This window comes from Thalassophryne amazonica, chromosome 13 (assembly GCF_902500255.1).
Source record: "Thalassophryne amazonica chromosome 13, fThaAma1.1, whole genome shotgun sequence".
Lineage (NCBI taxonomy): Eukaryota > Metazoa > Chordata > Actinopteri > Batrachoidiformes > Batrachoididae > Thalassophryne > Thalassophryne amazonica.
Genome location: NC_047115.1, coordinates 92,737,716 through 92,765,054, shown reverse-complemented (window position 1 = coordinate 92,765,054; position 27,339 = coordinate 92,737,716). Strand labels below are relative to the sequence as shown.

Sequence of the window (27,339 nt, the reverse complement as noted above, 5' to 3'; positions counted from 1 at the left end):
ACCAAAGTTGCACTAAAGATGCAACTTCAGTGATGAATGACCTTGATCTAATTTTAAAGTCATAGTCAGAAATACTGTAACACTGTTATCCCAATAACATTTCTAAGAAATAACAGGTTTATCAAACTGGGAGCATGAATACGTCTTGAAGGTCTCAGTCAAGTTCGATAATGAATGGCCTTCACCTAGTTTTGAATGTCACAGAGCCAAAAATTGTCTGTGTACGATGAACACTGACCTTTCTATAAATTTCCAGAGATTTAATTTGCATCTTTTGAAGACTGAGGTCAAGTTCCTACTCCAACACTGCAGCCTTCATGCCCTTTTCACTCAAACCTCCATATGGCATATAGCTGGAGACAAAAATTAAAACCTTCTAAACACTCAAGGGCAAAGACTCTTATAAGGTCCACAGTTGAGGTCCAGGTCTTATGTACGAGGTCTGTTAGAAAAGTAACGAACCTTTTTATTTCTTGCAAAAACTATATGGATTTGAATCATGTGTGATTGCATCAGCCAAGCTTGAACCTTCGTGCGCATGCGTGAGTTTTTTCACGCCTGTCGGTTGCGTCATTCGCCTGTGAGCACGCCTTGTGGGAGGAGTGGTCCAGCCCCCTCGTCGGATTTTCATTGTCAGGAAATTGGCTGATCAACTGCCGCTTTGCTTCATCAAAATGTTTTCAGAAAGTGTGAGAGACAGCCAAGTGGAAACCATCTGGAAAATTCAGATGGCTTTCGGTGAAGATCTTATGGGGATCACACAGATTAAGGACAATTACAACTGGATTAAAGACGGCCCACAGCGGCGGATGGCGCGCCGCGCACCGAGCGGCGATCGACAGGCTCAATCGACCAGATCATTTCCAAAGTGAACGCTTTGTTGATCCAGGACGTCATCTGACTACCAGAAGTGGCAAGACAGCTGGACATAGCACTTTTTCGGCACATTCCGCTGTTACAGGAGTTTTTGTAATGGAAAGAGGAGCGGAGAAATTCGCCATGGAGACGCTCATGGTGCGGGACGAAAGCACCTCCGTGTTGGTCTCACAGGACAAGCCCTAACATGCCCAGCTCTTGCACCATTCGGAAAATTCAGACGGCTTTCGGTGGCTTTTCAGTCGTGTGACTATCCGAGAAATTGTGGACGAGCTGGACATGCCACAACATGTGAGATTTCTCTGGTAGTCAGACGACGTCCTGGATCAACAAAGCATTCACTGTGGAAATGATCTGGTCGTTTGAGCCTGTCGATCGCCGCTCGGTGCGCGGCGTGCCATCCGCCGCTGTGGGCCGTCTTTAATCCAGTTGTAATTGTCCTTAATCTGTGTGATCCCCATAAGATCTTCACCGAAAGCCTTCTGAATTTTTCAAATGGTTTCCACTTGGCTGTCTCTCACACTTTCTGAAAAAATTTTGATGAAGCAAAGCGGCAGTCAATCAGCCAATTTCCTGACAATGAAAATCCGACGAGGGGGCTGGACCACTCCTCCCACAAGGCGTGCTCACAGGCTAATGATGCAACCGACAGGCGTGAAAAAACTCACGCATGCGCACGAAGGTTCAAGCTTGGCTGATGCAGTCACATGATTCAAATCCATAAGGTTATTGCAAAAAATAAAAAGGTCCGTTACTTTTCTAACAGACCTCGTAAACTGTTCAAAGTGATTTGGTGATACTCAAATTTCTCGAGATAAAGAGTCCAAAATGTTGAAAATAGTTCAAGGTCGAAGGAAAAATCCTATAGTCTGGTTTCGAGTACAGATCTGGCTAATCTTTGAGGTAATTTAATTAAAAAAATATATTCTTTGTATCCCAGCAATACTTTTGTGTTCTTTGACCTGAAAGAATCACACAGGCACAGTGCACTTTGGGCAATAAATGAATGGGGTGGGGGTGGGGGGCAATAGCATTCTAATCAACTGATATATCTGTTGTTCAGGATGGCTGAACCTGACCCCAGCCACACCTTGGAAGAGAGAGTAGTCCACTGGTATTTCAGTCAGCTGGACAAAAATTCCAGTGGCGACATTGGAAAGAAGGAGATAAAGCCTTTCAAACGCTTCCTGCGCAAGAAGTCCAAGCCAAAGAAGTGTGTTAAGAAGTTTGTGGAGTACTGTGACATCAGCAACGACAAAGCTCTGTCCCTGCAGGAGCTGATGGGATGCCTGGGAGTAAGCAAGGAAGAAGGTGAGCTCAATAACACCAGTGGCCTGATTTAGTAGAAGTTTGTGTTTGTAAAAATGTGCAACTACCATAGCTCCCACAAAAAAGTGCATGCAATTTAAGCCCCCTTCATACATACCACGAATGAGGCAGAATGGCGCACAAAGGAGGATTCAGACAACAGTTATGCAAATTTGAACTGCACATGAACGCCTCATACAGCAGTCTCACAGCAGTCGGCACATCTGTACAGCCACAGCACATGCACCCCACACTCGCTTTGTGCTCTCGTTGGAAACCCAATTGAATGGTGGTCGAGATGCACTTGTACCGCCATTCCATTGAAGTCACAACATTTGTACTGCAAGTTGGTACGCAAGTCGGACAATTTGGATTGAGCCACCTGTTCAGCCACCTTGAATCCAGGCAAAATATCCCAATCGACACTCAGCCCAAGTCCACATGCAATCCATAGACCTCCAAAAGCAGTTTCAGTACACTTACAACAACCAGACCCATTTGCGCAGCCAGCCCGAATGTAGTGCACATGACACCATAATCGAGGTGAGGTTGAGGTAGCAAAAGCTTGCAGGGAGGTCAAGGTGCATTGTGACGGCTGGCCAGACTGCATTTGAGGGATATTCACATCGGTCAGGCACATCAAATCCTGCCAGCATGTCCAGCTTGTGCCGCAAGTGCACCCCCCACTGGATCCCGCTAAGGAAGCACACGTCATGTAAAATATCTGTGGTATGTATTCATCATGTGATCCATCAAGTGGATTCATCTTTCCATTTATTTATTTCGCTGTAATTTCTGTTATAAGGAACCAAAGTCCTCAAATGATCACAGCTCATGCACGTTCATCAAGGTGCTCACAGAATGTCAGCACACGAAGGAGCCCCAAAGCTGTCAGATGATTACAGCTCACGTGCGTTCACCAAGGCGATCACATCATGTTGCACCTGACCACTGTGTCATCGCAACTCAAAGCTGGAGAACACATATTGTGCCATGTAGAACATCCACTCCTCTACAAGCCAATGCACATGTGTTGGCAGGCCCTCATGACACAGAGAAAAATAAAAACACAACTCACCTTTGGAATGCATCCAGCTGCCCCTCAGTGCGCTCTGAGGACACCATCAGCCAGGCTGCCCCATGTGAAAATATCCCTCTGATCCTGTGATCAGCCAGCTGGTGAGGCAAATGTCTTGTCCACCATGTGAATTATAGACCACATGAGATGGTGTCCTTTGGTGCGACAAGTGGTCAGAGACGCCTGGACGCACAGACCCCTGCATGGCGGGTCGCTTTCACCTCTGTGTTGCTGGCTGATGTTGTCTTACATTTCAATGGTACATTCATTGTTCTCATAATGTTCTATAGTCTCTCATTATTTTGTCCTTATACATTTTCTTTGATTTATAAACATTTGTACAACATTTAATTGCTTCTGCACTGCTGTGAGAGTGCACACCAGTGCAGATGTGGTATCACGTTTGTGTTTTGCGCATGCAAACGATTTTGCATCAATCCATCCCCGCGGGATCCCCCCACATTCTCAGTGGTCATATGGCATCAATACATGGCTGTGCGACTGTCTGTCCCTCCCGACCACATCACGAGGTTTGGAATTTTCCCCCCATTCAGCTTGATTTGGCCTCATTCATGTTCATTTGTGTTATGTGTGAAAGAGCATTTTACAAACTGAGGTTTGCTTCTACCAGATGTGCAAAATAGTGTGTATTGTCCATTTATAACTTTTGTTTTCACAAATTCGGGGTGTGTCAACCCAAGTGCACAAAAGTTTTGGTGTTGAACATGCAAATAGGTGAAGTTTGCACTTGAAAGATTAAGGCCAAATGTAATTTTGGATGCTGAGATTGTGTCTGTAATTTGCATGTTTGAAACCATGGTGCCAACTTTCCCAGTGGTTGCGTGGTCAGTGCTGACCATCATAAATCCAATTCAGTCATTCCCTGTGAGCTGTTGTGGTATGCATGTCTTTATTTTAAATCAATAATCTTTTTTTCACAGAAAATACCACGATTAAACAATTTATTGTGGCCTATTTTTAAAAAACATCCACTGCCTAAATAAAATTAAATGAACATGTATGCCAGTGTAATAGAAATATGAGGTGAGCCTGCTGTCCAGTGCAGGCAGACAGCAGGCTCACCTCAATCTACTGTCAGGACCATGGACAGCTCTGTGGACAGTATGGACACCAGGATCCTCATGTACAAAGACTTGCATCGATTTCCTACTGAAACATGACGTACGCATGGATCCAAGCATATTGCGTTTGCACACCCCAGTCGACGTGGAATTGAGCGCACATGCAGAAGTACCAAACTCCTCCCTGTCCACGCCTCTATCTGAATGGACAAAATTATTTAAATAGTTTGGTTGTGTCATGTTGACAGTCCCTTGTAGAGTCAGAGTGCAGAAAAGATGAAGGTTGTGGCTCTGTCTTCGTTCTCCCATGCATCTCGCCACAATGTGAAACAAAAAACAAAGATTGTGTGTGTGTGTGAGAGGCTACATAAATGCTAAGACTCAGAGCAGTGCACAGACACTGAAGTTAAATTAAAAAGGTCAGACACAGAATTTCAAAGGAGTTCATCCCCTTCGACAAAAAAGTGGCTGCTATAGTGGGTGACACAGCTTTCATTGGAGTGGTGTAAGCCCATGAAGGTGACACGGATCATCCTATGCTGACCTCATAAATGTCATTATACTGGTCATGCAAAAGGCTGCTCACAATACACATAGCTGTAAGGTTTCACCGGTGAAATTTTACCCGCTAGCCCCAGCGTCCCCGTGCCAGCTGCTGATGTCCACCTGACTGGCCTTGTCCCGATTGCCCCCTCCACTACTGTCCAAGTGCGGAGATGGAGTTCATTGTACCGTCTCTCTTGGTCAGTGTTGGGGTTCGTTCTGCAGCTCTAGTTTCACCAGCAAAACACAAAACAAAATAAATAAATATAAATAAATAAAAAGCATATTTGAATGCGCGCATGCTCAAATGGGCCCGTATTAGTTTTCAGTTGGAACAATTACATGAATAAATTATTTCCTTACCAAGCAGCCACCCATCACGCATTGTGTCAGCCTCTAGCCTGTTCCTAACCCAACCCAGTGTATTTGTGCATCACATATGATTTGAACATTGATAGAATAAATTGTGTACTACTAACAAAAAACAAATTCATCACGTGATGGCGCCTTTATAGTAATACTGTATGTATGCAGTGAATAGCACCGATTACATTTGGGAAACCGGCTCTTGCTGCAAATTGCATTTTAATGTTGGAATATGATGTACCTGTATGACATTTGGATGATTGCGTTCCACACAGCTGGCATGGCTCAGCTCAAGATTGACTGGCACACTCCTGACCGATAGGTGCGCTCCCACTGGAATGCCCCTGTTGCCAGGAAGCCCAGCATGGTCAGCACCTGTGTGTGCACAGACAACCCCTGGCTCCTCGCTGTATTGTACCCTGGGCCGGCCGCGTTCTGTGTGCAACTCTAGTAACAGTGACTTTGGTAATCAAATTTGGCTTATGAGACAATAATCGTAATTTGCAAGTAAATCCTCGAGTTCCCTCACGTAAGATTGTACCATTTGCAAGGTCCTCTCACAACACTAACACAGCCACTGTTAGTGCCATTTTATGCATCACTTTGCACATGCTTTAATATCCACCCATATAGTTGCAAACATGTGGGTGTGTTAAGTGTTCATAAGTGTGTCGCTAATGTGCACATCAGTCTGATAACTTTTTCACACTATTAACGGTTCTCAGCATCACCTCTATGTGTCAGTAGAGGAACAATACCTGTAGAAATGTGCGTACGCCAGGCAGGATTTTGGAGTGGTGCTCCGCACATTTCCACGGTCATTTCACTTTTGATACACCTGAACATTAGCATGGAGATGGATGTATGCCACATTTTTGTGCATATGCAGCCTTTGTACATGAGCCCCCAGCTGTGAACAGACACTTACATATAAAACACACACAAATTATTGTCATTCAGTCATCACATCCTTTATGATTATGTGACAGAGAATATTAACACCAGAGTTAAATCACCCCAGTTGTGGGAACATGCATTTGAAGGTTGTTGTCTTGCACAGACAGTTTTAGGTGAGCAGTGCTGATGTTGAACTTGTGCCAAAGACTGCACACCTCCTGTAACAAACCTTTTTCAAGGCACATTCAGTTTCCATTTGGTAAACATTTAAACATCCTTGTGTGGTGTTGTACATACCTACAAGTGGCTGTTTGAATTGAATTTTAACACATTTTAAACATTAACACTCACTAAATCCTCACTTGCATATTGCTGTCTATGTCACGCTTCCACCTGCTGTCATGTGCACTATTATTCTTCATGAATCACCCACAAAATTTTCACCAAATCAAAGTGCAAGAGTTTGGAAAGCCAACCCAACTTAACACTGGTTATATAGGATCTTAGTAAATCAAATCCCTAATGCTTTGGCCTTCACGTTATCAGCTTCAAACTGAAAAAATGACTATCAAACACATTCATCACAGCAGTCTGATGGAGAATTCTAAGTGCAACATGATTTGCACATTTTGTGTGTGTGGACTGTGCATTGGAGTTTACCTCTGGTGTTCTGCAGTAAGATGTTTGTTGAGGTGTTTGTCGCTTTTTGTTTTATAGGAGCCAGAACAGGAGAAGCCTTACCTCCCAGTAAACTAGTAAGTAAATAACACTCATCACCCACTTGTTTATCAGTGACTGTGAAAATTGTGATCCTCCACTGGCTAGACGTATCCAGACTGCAGGACACAAATTGTGTGTTTCTCAACATTTGCTGCTTTATTTTTTTTTTTCTTTTTATTTCTGAAAGGACTCAGTATTTGCAGTCCCGTTTAAATGACTGGGAAATGGTGTCCAAACCTGGTGGTGTCTCATTGGATGTGAACTGTTCAGATAACACATGATAATTACGCAACAATAATAATATCCTTGTTCAAAGGATATTATGGCATTGTGAAGTTAAAAAGTCGAAGATGAAAACAAAAAAAACTATATCATGTGACCACCCCTCCCTGACATAGTCAACATTATATGCCATGACATATACAAAGAACATTGTCGAAAAAGTACTAGTAAATAAATAAATAAATAAATAGGTAAAATCATGGAATAAAGCAACAAGTCAAAAAGACATGATAGTATGCAAAATGCATAAAAAACAGAAAAAAATTAAAACAAGTCAATAAAAATAAATACAATAAAAAAAAAAAAATAAAAGCAGTGATTTTTTAGATTAGACAGAACTTTATTAATCCCTTGGGAAGACTCCATCAGGGAAACTGAGGTTCCAGCAGCATTGTATAGCAGCACACAGGGTAAGAAGCACACAGAGTATCAATAGTGAAAGTAAAAAAAAAAATAATGCAGGAATGAATGTATGCATAAATTAAATTAAGTTGATGATGCAAAACATAAAATATCTTTGGTTGATACAGTCTACAGTGAAATATTAGAAATCATTGCTCTAATTTTCATTTTCCATATCATCCCAACTTTTTTTTGATTTTGGGTTGTACAAAACTTCACCTTGCTGCTTCACCTCAGGGAGCTTTGGTGGTCCCTGTCTGCACTCTAGCAGGTTGTTTCTAATCAGTTAACACACTAGAAATCCTTTCCCTTCTCAGTCCCACAGCACTGTGTGCTGCACTCTGGTTTAAAGGGAATGACAGGTGCCACTGTGATTGGCTGATATTATTTTCATCTTACAAGCTCATAAACATTGTAAATCAAAAGCTTTTGCAGCCAGCACTTGGCTTTGCATTCAGTTTATTCACTGTCTTGATAGCAAATAGAACTTGGACATGCCCCAATATCCTGGAGGCTTCATGCACCGCTTACTTTTGTGACTTCCATCAGAATGGAGCCCTTATTGTTATTTAGTATACAGAAAACTCGAGTGTGTCAAAACTCTTAAATGGTTCAGCATATTTTTAAGTTAAGCAAGGGAGGAAAGCTGCTAAACTGCACTGAGAATATTGTCAGGCAGTGGAAAGAACACTTTGAGGATCTTGTGGGCTGTCATGGCTGATATGCCTATAAAATATTGCATGGAAGTTGGGTGCAGTACCTCCGGAGTGGCAAACTGGGGTGGTGGTGTGACACTCGATCTGGGCCTCATGTACAATATGCCCGTACGTCTGTCTCCACGCCAATGTTCAGATGTGTCAAAAGTGAAATCACTGTGGAAATATGCAGTGTATCACGCAAAAATCCTGGCCGCCATACGTACATTTCTACAGCTTTGGTTCCACTGCCAACACATACGGGTGATCCTGAGACACTGTTAATAATGTAAAAACAAGAAGTCAGCAGACTGATGTGCACATCGACACACAAATGAACAATTAACACACCCACATATTTGCAATTATATGGATGGATATAAAAGCATACACAAAGTGAAATGGCACTAACAATGGCTGTGTTAGCGTTGTTAGAGGACATCGCAAATGGTGCAATCCAACGTGAGCGTGTATTCAGGAAACACAAGGATTTACTTGCAAATGACAATAATTGGCTCATAAGATGATTTCGTTTACCAAGGCCATTGTTGCTGGAGTTGTGCGCAGAACTGTGGCCGGCTCAGAGGGCAATATGACAAGGAGCCAGGTGCTGTCTGCCCCCACACAGGTGCTGACCATGCTGGGCTTCCTGGCAACAGGGGCATTCCAGCGTGAGCTAACCAATCAGTCAGGAGTGTGCCAGTCAATCTTGAGCTGAGCCATGCCAGCTGAATGGAATGCAGTCATCCAAATGTCATCCAGGTACATCACATTCCAACATTAAAGCGCAATTTCCAGTCAGAGCTTATTTCATGAATGTAATCGGAGGTATTGACTGCACACATACTACTATAAAGGCGCCATTAGATGACAAATTTGTTTTTGTTGATAGGAAACAATTTCATTCCATCAATGTTCACATCACGTGTGAACAGTGAAAAGCAGGATTGTCTTACAAACATAAAGACATGGATGACCTCTAATTTCCTGCTTTTAAACTCATAAAACTGAAGTTATTGTACTTGGCCCCACAAATCTTAGAAACATGGTGTCTAAGAAATCTGGTGTGAGAAATCTTGGAGTCATTTTTGATCAGGATATGTCATTCAAAGCGCATATTAAACAAATATGTAGGACTGCTTTTTTGCATTTACGCAATATCTCTAAAATTAGAAAGGTCTTGTCTCAGAGTGATGCTGAAAAACTAATTCATGCATTTATTTCCTCTAGGCTGGACTATTGTAATTCATTATTATCAGGTTGTCCTAAAAGTTCCCTGAAAAGCCTTCAGTTAATTCAAAATGCTGCAGCTAGAGTACTGACGGGGACTAGAAGGAGAGAGCATATCTCACCCATATTGGCCTCTCTTCATTGGCCTCCTGTTAATTCTAGAATAGAATTTAAAATTCTTCTTCTTACTTATAAGGTTTTGAATAATCAGGTCCCATCTTATCTTAGGGACCTCTTAGTACCATATCACCCCAATAGAGCGCTTCGCTCTCAGACTGCAGGCTTACTTGTAGTTCCTAGGGTTTGTAAGAGTAGAATGGGAGGCAGAGCCTTCAGCTTTCAGGCTCCTCTCCTGTGGAACCAGCTCCCAATTCAGATCAGGGAGACAGACACCCTCTCTACTTTTAAGATTAGGCTTAAAACTTTCCTTTTTGCTAAAACTTATAGTTAGGGCTGGATCAGGTGACCCTGAACCATCCCTTAGTTATGCTGCTATAGACTTAGACTGCTGGGGGGTTCTCATGATGCACTGAGTGTTTCTTTCTCTTTTTGCTCTGTATGCACCACTCTGCATTTAATCATTAGTGAAAGGGAGTTTTTCCTTCCCACTGTCGCCAAGTGCTTGCTCACAGGGGGTTCGTTTTGACCGTTGGGGTTTTTACGTAATTATTGTATGGCCTTGCCTTACAATATAAAGCGCCTTGGGGCAACTGTTTGTTGTAATTTGGCGCTATATAAATAAAATTGATTGATTGATTGATTGATTGATTGATTGATTGATGTGCAAATGTGAATCAGGCTGGAGGCTGGCATGGTGCACAGTGGGTGGCTGCTTGCTGTGTAAACAGTGTATTCCTGTAATTGTTCAGAATGAAAACCAGTGCAGGCACATTTGGTTATGTGTGCATTCAGATATGTTGTTTGTTATTATCAATGTGTTGATGTGAGAGTGGAGCAGCAGAGCATCTTAACCGATTGTCTCCCTGTGTTAAGTATTTGTCAGTAAACGTGTGTAAAGTTGTAAATGTCACACATTGTCAGTGGTGACGCATCTCACGTTTTTAACTTTAGTGTGTGCGCTGTTCTGAGCCGACAACTTTTACTGCCTCACACACACGCTCCCACAAGCATTTTTCCAGTTTCATAATTATTTAATTTTACAGAGTACCAAATAAACTATCCCTGCATGTTTCCATGTAATTTCCAGTCATCTGTAGCTCACACTCAATGTAATTTCTTTTCTTTGTTCATGTTGTCTGATGTGACGGTGTGGGGAATCCCAGCTCCAGGGCCTATTTACATGGATTTGCATATTTGAATAGAGGTGTGGCCAGGACTGAGTTTGGTATGTGCGCATGTGTGCTCAATTCCACGTTCAGAGGGATGTACAAATGGAACGTGCTTGGGTCCATGCGTACACATATACATCTGGATATTTTTGTGCTTACGCCAGTTTCTGGGTTTTGGCGTATGCCAGGTTTCAGTAGGAAGTCCATGCAAGTCTTTGTACATGAGGCCCCAGGTCTCTATATGACCAAGGTAGGAGTTGTGTCCACATTCTGGGCATTACATCAGACCTGTTTCTGGTGGGAGTTGGATTCTACCAGGGCTGCCCCTTGTCGCCAATCCTGTTCATGATATTCATGGACAGGATTTCAAGTCACACTCCAGTGTCAGGGGCTCAGCACTCTCCTAGACTCAGCACCCACCCTGCCTTCACTGCACATGTTGCATGGTGCAGTGAATGATGTAGGATCGGTTTTGTGGATGATGTTGGCTTCAACAGGCAGTGACCTCCGATGTGGACTAAGCAGTTTTGAGGCAGAGTGTGAAGTGACTGGGAGAAGAATCAACACCTCCAAATCTGAGACCACGGCCCTCTGTCAGAAAGTGATGGACTGTACCCTCTGGGTCAGGGGAGACTTACTGCCCCAAGTGGAGGAGTTTACATATCTCAGGGTCTTGTTCACAAGTCAGAAAGTTGGGGCATGAGATGTATAGTCAAATCGGGGTGGTGTTTAAGCCAGAAGGTTAGGCTATGAATTTACCAGTTAATTTACACTCCTATCTTCACCTGTGGTCATTAACTTTGGATAATGACTGAAAGAATAAGGTCATGGAGAAAAAAACGGCAAAAATGAGATTCCTCCATTGGGTATCTGGGCTTACGCTCCTGGACAGAGTAGAAGCTTGATTAATGCAGGATGAATTTGGAGCAGAGCAGGTGCTTCTTTGCACTGAAAGGAGCTAGCTGACGGGGTTTGGGCATGTGGTCGTCACCCTGAGGAGGTCTTCCAGGCACATCCAACTGGGAGGAGGCCCTGGGGAAGAACCAGGACATGCTGGAAGGAATGTGTTTCCCGGCTGCCTCGGGAAGACCTCAGGATCCCCAGGGAAGAGTTAGAGGACATAGCTGAGGATAGGGAAGTGTGGGATGAGCTGCTTGGTCTGCTGCCACCATGACTTGGATAAGCAGTAGACAATTAATGAATGAGTATTTTTAAGTTTCAAGACCTTGGTAACTACATTTTAATGTTACCGCCAGCTTTTTGTTTGTTTGTTTTGAGAGATTACCTGCATACAGTCTCAGATGGCACTGCAATGCTACTTCCAATCACAACCCATATTAGTTAACATCGACCGAATGTACTCCTTATTTTCAATGAGCAGAACATGTCTTGTGTTGCACCTGAGCTGTTGAAGAAGCAGTGACATTAGCAATGAAGTTTCTATAAAACTCACCGTTGTAATGCGAGGCACGCTAACTGCACTGTAAACAGCATAAAACCTTACATTCAAAGGTCGAGGTCATTTGGTGATTCAACTTTAAAGTCTCTGTCGTCAAAACACCATCTGTCCTGAGAGTGAGCTCAGGTTACGAGTGCAGGTTGGTTTATGTCGTGTTTGCGCTGTCTGTGTTGCACAAAATACTTCCTACTTAAAAATGTTGACATGATTGGAGAAAAGTGGGGACACATCCATGTGCTGTATTCAGACTTTACTGATGTCTCTCTGACATCATTCCTGAGGACGCAAACACAGACAATGTAAGTTCCAGCTATTAGCCACATAGAATCTAATCCGCCTGAGCCACTGAATAATACTGAACTCAAGGAGAGCCACCGTGGTCCAAAGCACAGTGTGTGGAAGCAGACGTCTGCTTTCCTCTAGCCAGTAAAAAAAAAAAAAAAAATCACAATAGGAACTTGCCCAATTTTTGCTCTGGCAGTACATCTACGGCTGCTAAACGTGTCCCCAAGAGCAGTACATCAGCTTCTAGTCAGCTTATGGTGTATTGGATTTCTCGTACCGTAGATGCATTTTTACAAAGAGGTAGTGAGGACCTTCAATGGAATGAAACCTATAGAACCACAGTGTACAGTAAATGTAAAAAAAAAAAATGCATGAAAAATTACTTCACTCATACAATGGACTAGTTTTAAAGAATGGGACAAATAATCAGTGCCATGTAACATGCAATCCACCAATCAAATGATCAGGATCTACAGTAGTGTTCAGAATAATAGTAGTGCTATGTGACTAAAAAGATGAATCCAGGTTTTGAGTATATTTCTTATTGTTACATGAGAAACAAGGTACCAGTAGATTCAGTAGATTCTCACAAATCCAACAAGACCAAGCATTCATGATATGCACACTCTTAAGGCTATGAAATTGGGCTATTAGTAAAAAAAAAAAAAGTAGAAAAGGGGGTGTTCACAATAATAGTAGTGTGGCATTCAGTCAGTAAGTTTGTCAGTTTTGTGGAACAAACAGGTGTGAATCAGGTGTCCCCTATGTAAGGATGAAGCCAGCACCTGTTGAACATGCTTTTCTCTTTGAAAGCCTGAGGAAAATGGGACGTTCAAGACATTGTTCAGAAGAATAACCAGAATGGCAAAGGCTTACCCACTGATCAGCTCCAGGATGATCAAAGACAGTCTGGAGTTACCTGTAAGTGCTGTGACAGTTAGAAGACGCCTGTGTGAAGCTAATTTATTTGCAAGAATCCCCCACAAAGTCCCTCTGTTAAATAAAAGACGTGCTGAAGAGGTTACAATTTGCCAAGAACACATCAACTGGCCTAAAGAGAAATGGAGGAATATTCTGTGGACTGATGAGAGTAAAATTGTTCTTTTTAGGTCCAAGGGCCACAGACAGTTTGTGAGGTGACCCCCAAACTCTGAATTCAAGCCACAGTTCACAGTGAAGACAGTGAAGCATGATGGTGCAAGCGTCATGATATGGGCATGTTTCTCCTACTATGGTGTTGGGTCTATATATCGCATACCAGGTATCATGGATCAGTTTGGATATGTCAGAATACTTGAAGAGGTCATGTTGCCTTATGCTGAAGAGGACATGCCCTTGAAATGGGTGTTTCAACAAGACAATGACCCCAAGCACACTAGTAAACCAGCAAAATCTTGGTTCCAAACCAACAAAATTAATGCCTCGCAGATGTGAAGAAATCATGAAAAACTGTGGTTATACAACTAAATACTAGTTTAGTGATTCACAGGATTGCTAAAAAAGCGGTTTGAACATAATAGTTTTGAGTTTGTAGCGTCAACAGCAGATGTTACTATTATTGTGAACACCCCCTTTTCTACTAATAGCCCAATTTCATAGCCTTAAGAGTGTGCATATCATGAATGCTTGGTCTTGTTGGATTTGTGAGAATCTACTGAATCTACTGGTACCTTGTTTCCCATGTAACAATAAGAAATATACTCAAAACCTGGATTAATCTTTTTAGTCACATAGCACTACTATTATTCTGAACACTACTGTATTTAAATGGCATATAACGATTAATATAGTTCAAATACTTTTCCTCAACAACCCACGCCAGTTAAGTAAAGCTAGTTCAACTCTTTACCACATGTCATGATGACTGATGGCCATAATATAATGATGTCAGCTGCATGGGTTTGATGTTGATGGACACTTATGGGTACACATTTCTATCTAAGGTACGGTTGTCCATAACAGTGGGTATCGAACTCAGAGGTGCAGGGTTTTGTCTATTCAGAGGGTTGGTGGGTGAAGCCCGTGTTACACCTATCTGCATGTGAAAAAGACACAGTACCCCAAATTGCTTGTGGCAGTTTGACACCTTGCATGGAAACTCCTGACATCGGTCTGTAAATATAAGTCATTTTGGATTAAAGCTTCTGCCAAACCATATTTAAATAGTGTATAATAACACAACTTTTAGTGTCAATGTAAATATTACATAAAACTTTCCACAGAATGCAGATTTAGATGTATTTCTTGTTTATGGTGATGGAATGTTTAATTGTTGCAATTTCTCATCAGGTCACAGAAAATGATGTCACAAATTTAGTTTTCCACTGACTCAGTTTCTTTTTCCTACACTGTGTTTGTGGAAGTATGAACTTTTTTGACATTATACATAATATATGTGCTGATTTTGTTCTTACAAATAAAGCAGGTTGGCTGATTTGGCTGTGTCATATCCTTGTAAAATGTAGTAACGTGACAACATACATTATGAGGAAAAAAAAAATTTTCCAACCATTTTTTGTTCCGTTTTACCTTTGATCCACGGACACAAGGCTCGTTGGCATCAGATGAACACAGACGACTTCAGCAGCTCCACTGTTGTATAAAGTACCGGAAAATCACACTTAAGTAAAAGTACAGATACCCATTAAAAAAATGACTTGTCACTGATTGAAATGCTACTCAAGTAAAAGTCTTAAAGTATCTAGTATTTATTGTAATTAAGTATGACAAGTAATGTACAATTAAATGTACTCACGTATTGAAAGTAAAAGTACAAGTAAATGTTAATAATCAAAAACGGACTGATTTTTTTTTTTTTTTTTTTTTTTTTTTTTTTAGATTAAAGTTTATCTAGGCTCTCTTCATTGGCTTCCTGTTAATTCTAGAATAGAATCTAAAATTCTTCTTCTTACTTATAAGGTTTTGAATAATCAGGTCCCATCTTATCTTAGGGACCTCGTAGTACCATATCACCCCAATAGAGCGCTTCGCTCTCAGACTGCAGGCTTACTTGTAGTTCCTAGGGTTTGTAAGAGTAGAATGGGAGGCAGAGCCTTCAGCTTTCAGGCTCCTCTCCTGTGGAACCAGCTCCCAATTCAGATCAGGGAGACAGACACCCTCTCTACTTTTAAGATTAGGCTTAAAACTTTCCTTTTTGCTAAAGCTTATACTTAGGGCTGGATCAGGTGACCCTGAACCATCCCTTAGTTATGCTGCTATAGACGTAGACTGCTGGGGGGTTCCCATGATGCACTGAGTGTTTCTTTCTCTTTTTGCTCTGTATGCACCACTCTGCATTTAATCATTAGTGATTGATCTCTGCTCCCCTCCACAGCATGTCTTTTTCCTGGTTCTCTCCCTCAGCCCCAACCAGTCCCAGCAGAAGACTGCCCCTCCCTGAGCCTGGTTCTGCTGGAGGTTTCTTCCTGTTAAAAGGGAGTTTTTCCTTCCCACTGTAGCCAAGTGCTTGCTCACAGGGGGTCGTTTTGACCGTTGGGGTTTTACATAATTATTGTATGGCCTTGCCTTACAATATAAAGCGCCTTGGGGCAACTGTTTGTTGTGATTTGGCGCTATATAAAAAAAATTGATTGATTGATTGATTGATTATAAATGACTGGTAGTATTAGTCACAATACTGAAATTATGCACATCACACAAAACCATTTCAGAAACAAGGTTTCAAAACCTAAACGAGAGTAGGCTACTCACTAGGTGTTCACAGGAAACAGTTATTTATTTCTATATGTATTTATTTATTTTCATTGTTACATGGTTTTATCTTTTGTTTCATTAGGTTCTTTTTGTCTCTCTCTCTAAAATTGTATTGTAACATTATTAGTCTATTATTATTATTGTCTATTATGTAGACTATTGTTGCTATAATATATGAATAAAAATAAATTTAAAAAATTACAATTTGACTCTTTTACGACATCAAACGCTGAGCCATTAATTATACAGAAAACAAATCAACACAAACATGCTAAGGCATTAGCATCAGTCCCGTTTTTAAGTTATAAAACACATCTATCAACTGTTTCAGAAGACAATAACAAGTCGGTTTAACATAAAAATATAAAATATTACTCACAGACATATGCTCTTCAGGGTTTTAGCGGGGAAAAAATTAGGATAAAGCAAACTAAAATCCACAAATCGTGTGTGTGTGTTTTTTTTTTTTTTTTTTTTTATGTAACGAGTAATGGCATGGCGCATAGAAAATGTATCGGAGTAGAAGTATGCAATTAAGGTCAGAAATGTAGTGAAGTAAAAGTGAAAGTAAGCTGAATTAAAAAATTCAAGTAAAGTACAAAGTCTCCCAAAACATACTTAAGTACAGTAGTGAAGTATTTTTACTTCATTACCATACAACACTGAGCAGCTCAGACATAAGTTGTGCTTGGAAGCAGAAACAGTGCAAGCACGCTGGGTTTGCAGCTGGGCTAGAAACCCACAGTACCACTGCTCTCTCCAGCTGTTTACTTACTGGATAGTATAATACACTTTCTGCCATTCACAGTTAAGACACAACAAGGTATAAAGAACTTTTGATTTTCAGTGAAATGTTAACAACATGCTGAACTTTGTGTTTCACTTCAATAGTATAATACTCTTGTGATTCTAGCACTGTCCTGTCTTGAAAATAAGATTGTGGCTCAATGTATAAAAGTTGCTGCACAAAACGGCGAGTGGGCAGGTGCAGCAGAATGTTTAACATTTTACTGGTGGCCTCCTCATTTGCTTTGGGAGTTTACAGCTTTGTTCATCACAACTGCTTCCATAACCTGCTGCTTCAGCATTCTCACTGGATGCACCATAGTCCACAAGTAGATTAAATGCACTGGGTTTTGACCATAGACTGACAAACCTTCCGTCACATGAGCCATAGGTTTTCTGAAAAGCCATTGTGAAGCTCAAATAGTGCCACTCTGGGCATCACCATGTGGGCAGTGTATACTCTGACTAAATTACAGTCAACCCATAATTCGGTCAATAGGTGGAATATGGGCAGGGCCCTGTCTGACCTGGTTGGGCTGAATCATCTCAGCATTACTGAACAAGCTAAAGCTAACCAGATAAACTTGGTTAAGGTGTTTTATTAACAAATAGTCATGCGGACTGGGTGGTGGGTTTCACGACAGGTTGTTTGGATGTGGGGACTAAAAGTTATAAACCGGATTGTTGTCTCAGAAACCATGGAGTAACAGTGGAGTGAACATCACAAAGCTACCAATAAGTACTAACAATATCAACAGTACCAACATACAAATTAAATAACATGAAAATTTCACTCAGTGCAAATACTAGGGTACAGATTGTTTATATGGTCCATTAGGACAATGAACCACACAACAACCCATATTATTGCAGATATTTGTCATACAATGCTCAGAAATGACATACGGTCAATCCACAACAACTAGCAGTCTCTACTAGCAGGGCCCCGCCTATAATTATTCATAACTTTTCTGTTCAAAATATGTTAAACCCTCCGGCCGACGGTATAGGTCAATCAAAACTGGGACAAACAGACTCAGGGACAGCTTTCTCCCCAGAGCGATCACTGCACTGAACAATAACAAATCACCCTATCTGCACCTTTCATGTTTCTTGTGCAATATCTGTAAACCATGTGCAATATTCCCATGCAATATGATTCCACAGTTGTATATAATTCTTGTTTTACATTTTACTTGATCCACATTTTATTTTATATTAATTGCCATGTTTATATTAGTTGTACATATACTCTGAATAATTCACCGTTAAATTTCACTATCTTTTATTTAGTTAAAAATTACTCGCACCACGGAAAGCACCTTTTTGGAGTTGCACTCAAATCTCGTTGTAATGCAAATTACAAAGACAATAAAGGCGATTCTGATTCTGAAACTGTTCAGTTATTAAAAAAAATATTCACCTCCTGTACACTTGTCATAGAGTGGGAAACTAGCCATAAACATCAAAACCGTTTTTGTACCGAGCTGTAAACATGTTTATTTCCTCTCTAAATTTGGACATTTTTACATGAGCTTCTGTGCTCCCCTAGTCTCGAGCCTCAGATGGTTAGAGGTTGGGGGTTGATTTTGAATAAATATGGCCGACATTGCAGTACAGTGGTACCATCTTGATTTCTGAGGTCTGGCATGGAATTGGTTTTGAAAATACGGAAACTAAATAGTATAAATTCTTTTAAACTAATATCCATCAATACCAATGGGGGTATTTCATGGTGAGTCCTGGGGATAGTCTTTGTCAGTCTTGGTGAATCTTTGGAACTGTTGTTAAGTCTTGATGATACAAGATGCAGCCATGGCATTTTTGAACTTTTGCTGTTGTCATGTAGTCTTCCTTTGTCCTGCTGAATTCTTCAAGGCAATCCTGGATTTATTCAGGTCAAGATCTCCAACAGCGAGGACTGTATCGTGATAGAGTGATGGTGTTGTGCTGATGATGCGATGATGGTTCTCTGTTGACTCATGATGAATGGTCCCTTGTGTCCTAATAAGATTATGGTTTTGTTGTAGAGACTTCTTGTGAGTTAACAGGTTCTGGTTCTAGATTCTCCAGGACATTTTTAACGTGGAGAGTCCCAGATTAAAATTTTGTATGCAAGAACAGAGACAATAAAGATAATCAAGGTGGTTGTGACTGTTACTTATTGAGGTAGTCTTGTGTAACTGAGTTAATGATTCACACTAACATCACTTTTCTTTTGCCTCCTCAGAATCCCTCGAAGAAGCAAGGCTAAGCTAAACCCAGAGGACTGACCTTCTGCATGGCCATCCTGCCATCACCAATCGGCAGTAATGGAAACCAGAATATTTGCACTTTGTACTTTAAAAAAACATGAATAAATGTAAATTCACTTTGTAGAAATTAGGTATTTAAACAGACTGCTGAATCTGTGAATGATGTAGTTAGCTTTTTTGTGTCCTGACAAACAAAAATTATTAAACACATACAATGTATGTGTGCTTTGTGTGTCTAAAAAAATGGACTTTTCAGAGTTGTACAAGTTTTCATGTTTGATGTTGCATTTTGTTGCTCTCAGTGTATTTTCCTTTTTTGTTGATGCGAGTAATTTCTAGTTTGCAACACGGCTTCAATAACGCGGAACATACTGTACCTAGAGCGTATTTTCCTACACTTTGTACAGCAGTTTACACGAATGATTGAAAGAGGCATCTTAGGAAAGTTTGACATATTCACATGTAGTATTCATGGAATTAAACAACTGTTTTACAGATCTTGTGCTCTGTGGCTCTTGCAGTCTGAATGTTTTATACAAGTGAAATACTTTTTAATCCAATTAGTAGTTTACATTTACTTTCTCATTATGTACAACATGTAATGTTTTTATTGTTTTGTGTTTTCTTGTTCTGCCTTTAATAAACACCTTGTTGACACAGTCTTTAGGAGCCAAGTATTAGTCATACATAGCACAGGCCATGTATCATCCCGCGTTCACTCCTCTTGCCAACTCCCCTGAGGCGACATTTTGGAATTGGAAAAAAACAGATGGTATATACAGTAGTGTTCAGAATAATAGTAGCACTATGTGACTAAAAAGATTAATCCAGGTTTTGAGTATATTTCTTATTGTTACATGGGAAACAAGGTACCAGTAGATTCAGTAGATTCTCACAAATCCAGCAAGACCAAGCATTCATGATATGCACACTCTTAAGGCTATGAAATTGGGCTATTAGTAAAAAAAAGTAGAAAAGGGGGTGTTCACAATAATAGTGGCATCTGCTGTTGACGCTACAAACTCAAAACTATTATGTTCAAACCGCTTTTTTAGCAATCCTGTGAATCACTAAACTAGTATTTAGTTGTATAACCACAGTTTTTCATGATTTCTTCACATCTGTGAGGCATTAATTTTGTTGGTTTGGAACCAAGATTTTGCTGGTTTACTAGTGTGCTTGGGGTCACTGTCTTGTTGAAACACCCATTTCAAGGGCATGTCCTCTTCAGCATAAGGCAACATGACCTCTTCAAGTATTCTGACATATCCAAACTGATCCTTGATACCTGGTATGCGATATATAGGCCCAACACCATAGTAGGAGAAACATGCCCATATCATGATGCTTGCACCACCATGCTTCACTGTCTTCACTATGAACTGTGGCTTGAATTCAGAGTTTGGGGGTCGTCTCACAAACTGTCTGTGGCCCTTGGACCCAAAAAGAACAATTTTACTCTCATCAGTCCACAAGATATTCCTCCATTTCTCTTTAGGCCAGTTGATGTGTTCTTTGGCAAATTGTAACCTCTTCTGCACGTCTTTTATTTAACAGAGGGACTTTGCGGGGGATTCTTGCAAATAAATTAGCTTCACACAGGCGTCTTCTGTCACAGCACTTACAGGTAACTCCAGACTGTCTTTGATCATCCTGGAGCTGATCAATGGGTGAGCCTTTGCCATTCTGGTTACTCTTCTATCCATTTTGATGGTTGTTTTCCATTTTCTTCCATGCGTCTTTTTTTTTTTTTTTTGTCCATTTTAAAGCATTGGAGATCATTGTAGATGAACAGCCTATAATTTTTTGCACCTGTGTATAAGTTTTCCCCTCTCCAATTAACTTCTTAATCAAACTACGCTGTTCTGAACAATGTCTTGAATGTCCCATTTTCCTCAGGCTTTCAAAGAGAAAAGCATGTTCAACAGGTGCTGGCATCATCCTTAAATAGGGGACACCTGATTCACACCTGTTTGTTCCACAAAACTGACAAACTCACTGACTGAATGCCACACTACTATTATTGTGAACACCCCCTTTTCTACTTTTTTTACTAATAGCCCAATTTCATAGCCTTAAGAGTGTGCATATCATGAATGCTTGGTCTTGTTGGATTTGTCAGAATCTACTGAATCTACTGGTACCTTGTTTCCCATGTAACAATAAGAAATATACTCAAAACCTGGATTAATCTTTTTGGTCACATAGCACTATGATTATTCTGAACACTATTGTATTTCTGTTCACGTCACAGATTTCCCACATAGACTGAAGACATAAATCTCGGCTGGGCATAATGTGAGCACACATTAAGTGAATTCATGCAAGCCTGTGTATGTATGTGTGTGCCTATATGTATGAACGTGTGTTTATACAAGGTATAGAGTAAATGTAGACATGGAGGCTCTTTGAATGGACTCTTTCTTAATGGACCACATTGAGCTCAGTCTTGAGACTTTACACTACTGTACATTGTTTCAGCCTGATTATGTCGGAGCTTCCATGCGAGTGGTAAGACGTGGCTTTTCAGACAGACAGGTCCCCGTGGGGCTGACAGAATAACCTCAGACTGACCTGTTCACTCAGGCTTAGCCTGTAATTTATGATCAGCACATTGGTCTCCCTTCTGTGATATAATCCAGCCCATTGGTTTGGTTTTAACACCCCAGGGCAATACAGAAAACAGATTATGGACTTTGTGCCATAAAGTGGGGATTAGAGGCAGACAATTTATGGTTTTAAGATTTGTCCATCCACCACAGTGGAAATAACAGAATAAATCCAAAGCCACAAGGTGTGAGGCAATAGGAATATTATATTTTATTCCATTAGAAGCAGATCACCAACATGTTTTTCATGATCAATACCCTAGGGTGGCACCACATAAAACTAATTTACCATTTTACAGTCTGTGAGAAATACAATAACTAAAAAATGTGAAATGGAAATGTGAGGTAACCTTACTGACTAGTTCAATTACCATTCAATCAAACATCCATCCAGCCCCTGTACTGAGCTTGTCCAGTATGGAAAATTATCCATGTTGCATCGAGTCACCTAAGAACCAGTGTAGGGGCACACTATAATTATTGGCTTATTTTGCCGAGATTTTCAGTCAGCCCTACCTCCATCCCTTTGTGTTGTAACCAGCGCAGCGGTCAGAAAGCGAGTGTTAAAAACATAAAATAAGACCTTGGACATTCATTCTCTCATGAATACAAGTAGAACACATTCCTGACAACCACCAGAATTCATATGGAAGGAGTCAGTGGCTGCTCCTCCACTGCGCACAGTACTCCCAAGACCTATGTACAGGCTCACTATGATGTCCACGATTTTGTGAATTCTCAAGTTCTCCCACAAAGCAGCTCCATCTGCTGAATCACACACTCTGCAAAAATCAGGATTTAATCTTCTGTATTGTTTGTTGAAGGAAAAGCGTTCAAGCCCCTAACCCTGTGACCTGAGAGGTGATATTGTGTAAGAAAACGTTAATGCCACTGGGACATTTTTAACCCATAAATGATAAATTCTCATGATCATGCTGTAGCTGATCAAGTATGTCCTCAGTAATTGTGAATTTACTTGGCCTAATTTCATCAAGCTACCAATAGCTGTCAAAAGTGCTTGCAATGCTAACATACAAAATTAAATAGCACAAAAATGTCCCCCTGTGAGCAGCAGAAAGAGGCAGAGCGATCAGTCAGTGTCAGAGCTGCAAGCCAGGATGAGACAAGGAGCATCCTTGAATACATCAAAAGGTCAGCCCTGAGATCAAGTGCTGCAAGAATACCTCAGACAGCTGAAGATAGAATGTCATCAGGAACAGGAGGAGGTATCATGGAAGACCAAGCCCCTCCATGGGAAGTCCCATCAACAGACAGAGACCTACCAGGCAGGAGTCGACCACAGCCGACAGGACCCAAGTTGCTGGCTGTGCAAATGTGTCCCAGAGACAGTCCAGCACATGGGACAACATACACTGTGAGGCACAACCAAGTGTTGGGAATTGTGTGCAGGAACATCGGTGCCCCATGTGGATTAGAAGTCCCCAAGTCCTGACGGAAGACACTGCTGAAGGTGGTTGAGAATGTCAGGACTAAGGTACTGCGGGACTTCAAATTCCAGACAGACAAGCAGCTGCTGGCCAACCAGCCAGACATAACGGTGGTTGACAAGGAAAAAAAAAAAAAACACAGTTGTGATCAATGTGACAATCCCAACTGACAGCATCATCAGAAAGAAGGAGCACGGGAAAATCTAGAAGCACCAGGTGTTGAAGGAGCAACTGGAGCAGATGTGGAAGGTGAAGTCCAAAGTGGTCCCAGTGGTAATTGGTGCACTAGGAGCCATAACCCCCAAACTGGAAGAGTGACTCCAGCAGATTCCAGGAACAACATCAGAGGTCTCTGTCCAGAAGAGTGCAGTTCTAGGAACAGCTAAGATACTGTGCTGAACCCTGAAACTCCCAGACCTCTGGTAGAGGACCCGAGCATGATAGATAGATAGATAGATAGATAGATAGATAGATAATTCACTCTGATACAGTTGTTATGGAGGGGGACACTAGCTGCTGAGACTAAAAACATTTCTTGGAACAGGCTATGAACATCTCTATTTCTCCTTTGCTTGCTTTGGAAGCCAGCCTCAAGTGGCAATTCAAGGAACTGCAACATATTCCCTCTTCCGGGTGGCTTCATGTTTGACAGCCGGACGTAGGAGCTTGGTCTTGACATATTTGAAATTCATGTCTTTCTTATTTGCTTACTAAAGCACAGTCTCAAACCCCACAGACGAGTGCTATCTTTATTCAACTTTTCCAGCTGTGTCGCTGCTCTAAATCCTCCTGAAGGTGATGTTAGTTCCATGCCCAGAGCAACATTTGCTTTTCTCAAACAGCCATGTAATGTGTTAATGTGGTTGTGCTGACTACAGGTGTCATAAATTTCTGCTCGCTTCTTCTAATAATTTCATCAGCATCCACCAAAATCTATAGGTTTCTTCTGGTGACTGTCCAACCTCTTCCCAACACCGTGTTCAGACCTGGTCACGAGTGGTGCAGTGTCTACTGCCTTCTGTGTTCACATGGATGCAAACACATTTTATAATATGGCTGGATGTCAAAGCATGGTTTTCCAAATTTGTTCCCCTGATGGTTTGGACTTGGGCCTGACCTTATGAAGTAGCTGAAGAAATACATCCAAATCTTTTGGCTCACCCCACTGAGTCCTCCTCTCTCTCTTGCTTCCCACATCTCTCGCTCTTCCATGCACAAACACACTCCGTGAGCACAGAGATACCATTGAGAGGGATTTGTGGGTGCAGTTTGTGTGCTTTAATGGGCACGAGGAGGCACTCGATCCACTGGCAGGCCCTGCGGGCTGCAGACTCATGAAGAAATTATTGTCAGAGGCCATCAGGGTTTTAATACTCTCTGGCCCAGTCGCGGCTTCCCCGCGGTCCTCAGAGCAGCATCGGTCTGTAGGTGAACAGCACGAGGACAGCATGAAACCTACGACCCTCTTGTACAGCTTCCCCTCGTGTGACCCAGAAACCCCAGCGGTCCAGCCAGCACTGCGGGACACCGCCAGTCATTACACTTAAGCAAATTAATTACTGAAGGAGGTGTGAGTTGTTAATGGTCGGGGTGAAAAGTGTTGCACGACACGGGCTGCACTCACACAAAGAGCCTTTTCACAAAATATCTTATCTTGTTTTTTACTAGTGTCTTAATGCATAGTGCTTTTACACTAAATTCAGACTGTGTGATCAGTGTTTTTTGTTTGGAGGATACTAGAAAAAAAATGTGCTGAAAATTCAGTAAAAATAATGAAGCAAAAATAATTATCATCTATTCTGATAATCCTTCAATAAATTCAGCAAACTAGCCATGACAGAAAAATCAACTTTGACACGTTCAGCCTTTTTTTCCTGTTTTTATACTTCAAAAAATATTGTATGTCATACTAAATGACATGACACCAAAAATATTTTTTTCACTGTTTATCACCAAAATGATTAAATAAAAGAACAACTGATGTTTTTAATAGATAATGACAGAGGTTCTGCTACTAGTCTGACGGGGACTAGAAGGAGAGAGCATATCTCACCCATATTGGCCTCTCTTCATTGGCTTCCTGTTAATTCTAGAATAGAATTTAAAATTCTTCTTCTTACTTATAAGGTTTTGAATAATCAGGTCCCATCTTATCTTAGGGACCTCGTAGTACCATATCACCCCAATAGAGCGCTTCGCTCTCAGACTGCAGGCTTACTTGTAGTTCCTAGGGTTTGTAAGAGTAGAATGGGAGGCAGAGCCTTCAGCTTTCAGGCTCCTCTCCTGTGGAACCAGCTCCCAATTCAGATCAGGGAGACAGACACCCTCTCTACTTTTAAGATTAGGCTTAAAACTTTCCTTTTTGCTAAAGCTTATAGTTAGGGCTGGATCAGGTGACCCTGAACCATCCCTTAGTTATGCTGCTATAGACTTAGACTGCTGGGGGGTTCCCATGATGCACTGAGTGTTCTTTCTCTTTTTGCTCTGTATGCACCACTCTGCATTTAATCATTAGTGATTGATCTCTGCTCCCCTCCACAGCATGTCTTTTTCCTGGTTCTCTCCCTCAGCTCCAACCAGTCCCAGCAGAAGACTGCCCCTCCCTGAGCCTGGTTCTGCTGGAGGTTTCTTCCTGTTAAAAGGGAGTTTTTCCTTCCCACTGTAGCCAAGTGCTTGCTCACAGGGGGTCGTTTTGACCGTTGGGGTTTTACATAATTATTGTATGGCCTTGCCTTACAATATAAGGCGCCTTGGGGCAACTGTTTGTTGTGATTTGGCGCTATATTAAAAAAAATTGATTGATTGATTGATTGATAGTCTATAAAATTATTCATGGACTGGCACCTCCCTACCTAGCTGACCTAATTAAACCTTACGTACCGGCCCGTGCTTTATGTTCTCAGGGTGCAGGACTACTTTGTGTCCCTAAGGTGAATAAGAAGTCTACGGGTCACAGAGCTTTCTCTTATCGTGCCCCTGTTCTGTGGAATGATCTCCCTGCATCAATAAAACAGTCAGATTCTGTGGAGATTTTCAAGTCCAGACTTAAGACGCACTTATTTTCCCTTTCATATGGCTTTTGTTTTATGCTTTTTACTCTTTTAATTCAATATTATTAGTAAACAGAGCATGCCGCAGCCTCAACTTTACCTAAACACTGTGTCTTTTAGCGAAGCTTAGGGCTATTGGCCGGCGATCACCTTATTATCCTGTTTTTCTTGTTGTTTAATGCTGACAAATTATACAGTACGAGGTCTGTCCATAAAGTATCGTACCTTTTTATTTTTTTTCAAAAACTATATGGATTTCATTCATATGTTTTTACATCAGACATGCTTGAACCCTCGTGGGCATGCGTGAGTTTTTCCACGCCTGTCGGTGACGTCATTCGCCTGTGAGCATGCCTTGGGAAGGAGTGGTCCCGCCCCCTCGTCGGATTTTCATTGTCTGGAAATGGCGAAATGAAAAGGACTTTTTTTCCATCAGAATTTTTTCAGAAGCTATTACAGACTGGCACCTGGAAACCATTTGAAAAATTTATCTGGCTTTCAGTGAAAGTTTTATGGGCTTCACAGAGAATAAGGACTTTAACTGCAGCTTTAAGGACCCCTTTAAGGACGGTCGGTGCGCCGGCCTCTGAGCTGCGACGACGCGGCACAAGCCACCGGACCATTTCTAAACGGATCGCTCTGTGGATACGAGACCATCGTGTGCTCTTTCTCTGGTTATCACAAGAGATGGACATCAGCCATTTTCTGGCAGATTTCACTTTTAACAAGAGATTTTGTCATGGAAAGCCGTGCGGAGGCTTCGCGCGTCACGACCGATTTGCTGATGGAGCGAAACAAAGGAACACCTCCGTTTCTGCGTGTCATGGGCGGGGGGACTGAGGACCTTGAGGATTTTGTAGGGCCCAATGTACCTGTCCTTGAGTTTGGGGGAATCAACCTGGAGGGGGATGTCTCTTGTAGATAGCCACACCTCCTGCCCGGGCCGATATGCAGGGGCCGGGGAC

General features: G+C 41.5%; 1 protein-coding gene across 1 annotated transcript in view; it reads left to right on the top strand.

The window, feature by feature from the left end:
* smoc2 (SPARC related modular calcium binding 2) overlaps positions 1 to 19,363 on the top strand; it is a 132,113-nt gene extending 112,750 nt beyond the window's left edge. The window contains exons 11-13 of the mRNA XM_034185118.1: positions 1,940 to 2,187; positions 6,868 to 6,905; positions 19,243 to 19,363. Of these exons, the coding sequence (XP_034041009.1) occupies positions 1,940 to 2,187; positions 6,868 to 6,905; positions 19,243 to 19,266 (310 nt within the window). The 3' untranslated portion in view covers positions 19,267 to 19,363. The remainder of the gene's footprint in view (positions 1 to 1,939; positions 2,188 to 6,867; positions 6,906 to 19,242) is intronic.
* The last annotated feature ends 7,976 nt before the right edge of the window (positions 19,364 to 27,339 follow it).